Genomic DNA, 7,202 nt, shown 5'->3' with positions numbered 1-7,202 from the left:
GTTCAGTACCTCAGGCCAGCGAGCGCGGCGTGAACACGTGCACGAGCGAGTCCCAGCCGCAGTCGGCCAGCTGGTGCGGGCGCGCTGTTGTAACTTAGCTCTTATAACCTACGTATTAAGGTTCAGTACCTCAGGCCAGCGAGCGCGGCGTGAACACGTGCACGAGCGAGTCCCAGCCGCAGTCGGCCAGCTGGTGCGGGCGCGCGTGTTGTAACTTAGCTCTTATAACCTACGTATTAAGGTTCAGAACCTCGGGCCAGCGAGCACGCGTGTTGTAACTTAGCTCTTATAACCTACGTATTAAGGTTCAGTACCTCAGGCCAGCGAGCGCGGCGTGAACACGTGCACGAGCGAGTCCCAGCCGCAGTCGGCCAGCTGGTGCGGGCGCGCTGTTGTAACTTAGCTCTTATAACCTACGTATTAAGGTGCGGGCGCGCGTGTTGTAACTTAGCTCTTATAACCTACGTATTAAGGTGCGGGCGCGCGTGTTGTAACTTAGCTCTTATAACCTACGTATTAAGGTGCGGGCGCGCGTGTTGTAACTTAGCTCTTATAACCTACGTATTAAGGTGCGGGCGCGCGTGTTGTAACTTAGCTCTTATAACCTACGTATTAAGGTGCGGGCGCGCGTGTTGTAACTTAGCTCTTATAACCTACGCATTAAGGTTCAGTACCTCAGGCCAGCGAGCGCGGCGTGAATACGTGCACGAGCGAGTCCCAGCCGCAGTCGGCCAGCTGGTGCGGGCGAAGTGCGTTCCAGTCGAGCCCGTACGTGAACTCCGAATGATGCCGAATGGTTTCGAGCGGCTCACACCCGCGCTTGAGGTCCCACAGTCTGTGGAGAATGAACCGTGTTTAGATAGGCATTGAGGTGCTTGTGGCATGGCTTGTTTATACAGGGCGTTAGGTAAATGGGTATATGAGCCGACACTAGCCCATGTTAACATATGCATATAAATGGTATGGTGAAGTCAGAAAATTGATATCATCATTTTAATTATTTTTTTTTATGTGACAGGAGGCAAACGAGCAGACGGATCATCTGATGGTAAGTGATGATTTTCATACAAATCTGATTTTATAAATTAAAATGATGATATCAAATTGACTTCACCATACTATTTATATGCATTTAACATGGGCTAGTGTCGGCTCATATACCCATTTACCTAACACCCTGTAGATATTGGTCATCACTAGGTAATTAGGTATCACTTGTTCACGACCTCTATTTTGAGGGCTGCTAAAATGTGTGACAGGACAAGGGGCAGTTTTATACTGCCTTACTGAAAAGTTAGACACTTGCCTTACAATCTTATGATTTTTATGAACTGTCAAAACTTTACGACGTAACAATGGAACCTATAACGTGAGACCATTTTTTTTAAAGCACTGCAAATGTCCATACCTTGTAGTGAAGTCATATGACACCGCCGCGATAACTGACGGCGCATGCGGCGAAAATTGTACTCTTCTGACTGCACACTCGCAACCTGAAATAACATATCCATGAAAAATACATTCTCTCAGTGATGACCAAGTTTCTTCCCAATCAAAGATAGTTATGACACTTCTCATATTTTTTACATAATATGTAATAACATAACATAAAACATACCTTTTAACGTGAACATGGGCGAAGTGAGTCTCCTCAAGTCCCAACCCCTGACTAGTCCGTCAGAGCCGGCCGTCGCAAGCGCGTGCGTTTCAGTTCTGCTCCAATCGCAAGATAATACCTACAACAAATAACTACCATGTATTAGTGGCAATAAAAATAATCTGCATCAGTTATATCAAAATGTTACTTTTTGGCAATTTGAACTTTACATCCTCATCAATAGCTCTCAAATTACCTCAGCATCATGTGCCTTCACCGCAGCAACGGGTCTACCAAACTCAGTACACGTCCACAAAAGATGGCCGTCCCCAGACACCGAGGCGAAGGTAGCAGTGGAGTGTGGTGAGAACGCAGCAGTGTACACCAATTTCAACTTTACACTCTGATCAATAAGTCTCAAATTACCTCAGCATCATGTGCCTTCACTACCGCTGCAGGTCTACCGGACTCAGTACGTCACCAGACACTGAGGCGAAGGTAGCGGTGGAGTGTGGTGAGAACGCAGCAGTGTACACCAATTTCAACTTTACGCTCTGATCAATAAGTCTCAAATTACCTCAGCATCATGCGCCTTCACCACTGCTGCAGGTCTACCGGACTCGACCAGACACTGAGGCGAAGGTACCAGCGGAGTATGATGAGAACGCAGCAGTGTACACCAATTCCAACTTTACACTCTGATCAATTAGTATCAAATTACCTCAGCATCATGTGCCTTCACCACTGCAGCAGGTCTACCGGACTCAGTACACGTCCACAGTTTAAGATGGCCGTCACCAGATACTGAGGCGAAGGTGGCAGCGGAATGTAGGGAGAACGCAGCAGTATACACCAATTTCAACTTTACACCCTTGTCAATAGCTCTCTAATTACCTCAGCATCATGCGCCTTCACCACTGCTGCAGGTCTACCAGACTCAGTACACGTCCACAGTTTAAGATGGCCGTCACCAGACACCGAGGCGAAGGTAGCAGCGGAATGTAGGGAGAACGCAGCAGTATACACCAATTTCAACTTTACACCCTTGTCAATAAAAATAGCTCTCTAATTACCTTAGCATCATGCGCCTTCACCACTGCTGTAGGTCTACCAGACTCAGTACACGTCCACAGTTTAAGATGGTCGTAATCAGACACTGAGGCGAAGGTAGCAGTGGAGTGTGGAGAGAACTCAGCTGTGTACACCAATTTCAACTTTACATCCTCATCAATAGCTCGCAAATTACCTCAGCATCATGCGCCTTCACCACTGCTGTAGGTCTACCAGACTCAGTACACGTCCACAGCTTGAGATGGCCGTCGCCTGACACCGTGGCGAAGGTAGCATTGGAGTGTGTGGATAACGCAGCAGTGTATACCAGTTTCAACTTTACATCATCCTCATCAATAGCTCTCAAATTACCTCAGCATCATGTGCCTTCACCACCGCTGCAGGTCTACCGGACTCAGTACACGTCCACAGTTTAAGATGGCCGTCGCCTGACACTGAGGCGAAGGTGGCAGCGGAATGTGGTAAGAACGCAGCAGTATACACCAATTTCAACGTTACGCTCTGATCAATAAGTCTCAAATTACCTCAGCATCATGCGCCTTCACCACTGCTGCAGGTCTACCAGACTCAGTACACGTCCACAACTTGAGATGGCCGTCCCCTGACACCGAGGCGAAGGTAGCAGCGGAATGTGGAGAAAACGCCGCTGTGTATACCAGCTGTGAATGGCCGGCGAATGTGCTGAGGCAGGCTTCGGATTCTGGATCCCACTGGGAACAAAATAAGGGAACTTTCAAATGTATTTTACTACATGAGCCTTCAAATAAAGTTTCAAGAAAATATGTCTAATAACTTACAGTGACAGAGTGTTTAATATAGGTCCACACCTTTATTATAATATCCTGTCATGCAAAATTAATACCTACACTCATCTGGTCAATAGATGATAATTAATCAGTAAAAAATTAAAAATCTGTGTAAAATCAGCCTGAGCCAATTTACCAACAGCCCAATTTAGGCCTAAATCAGTTACAGCAGTTTATAAAATCTATAGTCTGGTCTGTGAGCACGTACAATTTTGTCCAATGACCCCAAGCTACCCATCCTTATCGCTCGCACGTAATTGTTGCTATCGCGCTCGCACACTCACTGCGGGTGCCGGTCGCACAGTCGCGACGGCAATATAATTACGCGCGAGCGATAAGGATGGGTAGCTAGAGAGACAAAATTCTACGTTCTCACAGACCGGGCTTTACCAACAAAGTTGTGACTCTGTTATTGTCTCACACAATAGTAGAAGATAGAACTTACCAATTTAATAGTAGTATCCCAGCTCGCACTGAGCAAATGCGATCGCGGCCAGTCCACGGAACACACTTCGCTGGTGTGAGCTCTGAGCACCCGTAGCGGCGCGGCGTTGCCAGCTCGCCACACTATAACAGCACCATCGCCCGCGCCGCACGCTGCCGCGCCGTCTGTGGTGCCTGACCACGTCTGGGAATGTTTGAAGTTTTGTTAAAACCAGAAATCTTATGCATGCACTCACCACCATAGCATAGCCACGATAGCCGAACGGTGCCCTTCACCGTCCGTCCCTTTGCGATTGGAGTGGCCGACTCGAGATCCGAGGAACGCGGGTTTGAATCCCACCGCCGCTCGACTATTGTGGTGAGCCCACTCGTAACACAAGCTTATTTAGCTTAACGGGACTATTAGTAATTTGTGCAATACAAATTGCTAATAATCTTTTAAAAAACTACAGACCCTCGACGTCAACACCATTAAGCTATTATCGCCTTTACTACACAGCGATCCTATAGGCTTGTTTAACATTACCCAATAACTGACTATGGTGAAGCCAAAAGGAACAGTTGGATTTTGGTGACTTATAACTATAGCAATTCATAGGTATTTATTATGTCAGTACATAATTTTCCTATCAAATACAAGATTAATTCACAAATGGGTTCGGAACTCTAAAACAAAGAAATTACTTGAAAATTAACAAATAATTAATTATAGGTTATACACATTATAACGTTCCTTGTATTTAGCATGTCAGAAAACTTTCATTCGAAACAAAATTTGCCCTGAATTTTAAGACAAATCTTTATCATTTACTTCCCGATTCCAACGCACTTAAGTTAATTGTCTATAAATAAACGGAAAGGCACCCATCCTATTAAGTGCTGAGGTAAGCAAGTTCACAGTCGTAACGGCACGCGAGGGGCTTCAACACATTGTTGTTTGCGGATTAAAATGGGATTATAATTAGCCTGACACCCGCTACCGTGGTTTTGAAGCAATTGATGGGTCAATACAACAAGTTAATATGACTAACCTAATTTTTTGGGTGTTCGTTCAACTAAAGTAAAAAATACAATTTTGAGTTACTGATTATGTTTAATGCTCATAACTAAGTCATAAAATATAAGAGAAAAAAACCTAAGTACACAAAAACAGGATGTGTATGTAAATAACTCAACTTGACATTGTAAAACATAGTTTCATAGGCTTACAATAATTCTATTATTATTCCTTCCTTACTTCTCTAAGCTGCAAGAGTGTGATTCTAATACCTGCTGAAGGTTGTCAGTTTCTCATACTTAGATTACATTTACATGTCTAGCCAAGATTTAAAAAATCAGAATCCCAGGAAATGTTTACATATCAAAAGTAAATGGCACTGTTAGCCAAAGAGATGAATGGGGACAGAGTTTTAAGCTTGGCCCACATTATTCTCTACGGGAAATAGTGATGTAATTAAATAATTACTTTAATGACTAGTATTAGCAAACTGGACACGTTTAGAAATAGAAAAAGTAGTAACATACATAGTAAACAGTATAGTTTATAAATATATTTGAATGTTAATAGAATAGGACACATTTAACATAAAGAATATAAACTCACCACATCAAACAACCCATCACTCCATTCCAGCTTTTGAAGTTCCAATAGTGTGGAGCCATCTGGAGCCAGCTCAAGGAAGAACAGTGTTCCTCCTCCCGCTAGCCCATAATACTGGCTGGTGGCAACTGCTAGTGCGTCAGGCCTTGTCTTTGAGAATCTGACGCTGTAGCCATGCCGGCCTGGTGTGAGGAATGTTGGCATACTGATGGTGTAGCTGAAAGTTAATTTAAACTATCAAAAGCACTTCAAAAACTAAAAAATTAGGGGCAATAGCAAGTTAAGGGTTTTCTCAACTTTACAGTGCTCTATAGTATTACTAATGATCATGTACACTGCATCAAATAAATAATAATCCAATAAAACCATACTAAACTTATAAATAATATAGGTAGTTTAAATTCAAAATATTATGTTACACTAAACAAATCAGTTATCAAAACAGGTTTGAGAAACTAACAAGTGACCATGTCATTCAATGTGTTCTAATCGGAAATGTTCATAATCCCATTAAGTATGAGAAGGTATAATACTATAGAAACCAATGATCCTATCAACAAAAAACTATCAGACAGTCAAAGGTTACTCCAACAATCAAAATTGATTCGATAGTAGATTATTTAATCCTCATAGAATTTTGTACTTACAAGGAGCCGTTACATATCCCACATGGAAAATATAAACAGAGCACTAATATTTGTTCTCATAAGATTCTTATAAGCAAGTCTTACACATTTTTTATGTTACAAATTAAAATTAATCAAGTCGAGCAAGCAACCAAGATTTTCGTAACCTAACTTTTAAACGTCAAAATATTAGGACTAAAAAACTGTCAAAAACAAAAACGTCAGTTTGCAATTTTGATGAAACGAAACGTAAATATCGTAGTGATGTGACATCACATCGATTTAGATGCGCCTTAACCCTTACACGCTTATAACTATTCCAAACCATAAAATTATTTTTTCTTTAGTTATATCTATTTATTTTAGTCTAATTTAACATAAAAGTAATACAGAAAATATAAGTGCTATGTATTTCAGTGTTTTTCAGTCGGGGACACATATGTCCCTATATGCGTTAAGATAAACATTGCCTCATATATTGAAAATAAAATACTTCGACGCTTTTATTGCAAAATAAATACAAATCACACTACAAATACACATCAAATTTAATCAATAAGCTTATTTTTAATATTTATAATAAGAAATTTAAAATAGATAGCATAATATCTTACGTATTTTTATATTTGATCCTCATCTCATCGTAGACCTCTTTCTTGAAGTTAGACCTACCTAACTAGACTGTTTGTTTCAAGAACAACTTTGAGTGTAGAGTCTCCAGCGTTCAGAGGAGTGCGTGTAACACGGATATTTGACATAGTTTTTTCGTCTTGTCCATGTTTATTTTGAATCGCATTTATTGAGAGCCTCTACTGAGGCCATAGAGCATTGATTCTAGGTCTTCCAAGGTCTCAGCCATGCCATGACTACAATCGTTGAATCTTACTTGGGGGGACAGCATCCAAGAGGCTTCGCGACATCTTATTATCCAAAATACCGCAGTGTCTCAAAACCTTTGACTGAAAGTCTTTGACCAATGTGTGTTAGCTTGGCGGCGATGACGCACGGAACGGAGATGTGTTCCTTCACTATGGGCCTTATGAGAAGGCTCAGTCACC

The 7,202-nt window shown here is 42.1% G+C and overlaps 1 protein-coding gene across 1 annotated transcript; it reads right to left on the bottom strand.

Moving 5' to 3' along the window:
* Nucleotides 1-675: 675 nt before the first annotated feature.
* Nucleotides 676-6,312, bottom strand: LOC135071331 (peroxisomal targeting signal 2 receptor). Its single transcript, XM_063965123.1, has 8 exons — nucleotides 6,166-6,312; nucleotides 5,522-5,735; nucleotides 3,920-4,102; nucleotides 3,193-3,378; nucleotides 2,319-2,468; nucleotides 1,619-1,736; nucleotides 1,409-1,493; nucleotides 676-835 (listed from the first exon to the last, which is right to left on the bottom strand). Exons 2-8 carry the CDS (start codon nucleotides 5,720-5,722, stop codon nucleotides 676-678), a joined length of 1,083 nt encoding a protein of 360 aa, XP_063821193.1. The 5' UTR covers nucleotides 5,723-5,735; nucleotides 6,166-6,312.
* Nucleotides 6,313-7,202: the final 890 nt, after the last annotated feature.

The sequence above is a fragment of the Ostrinia nubilalis genome, chromosome 4, assembly GCF_963855985.1.
Source record: "Ostrinia nubilalis chromosome 4, ilOstNubi1.1, whole genome shotgun sequence".
NCBI classification, from domain to species: domain Eukaryota; kingdom Metazoa; phylum Arthropoda; class Insecta; order Lepidoptera; family Crambidae; genus Ostrinia; species Ostrinia nubilalis.
This window is presented reverse-complemented; position numbering and strand designations above follow the sequence as displayed.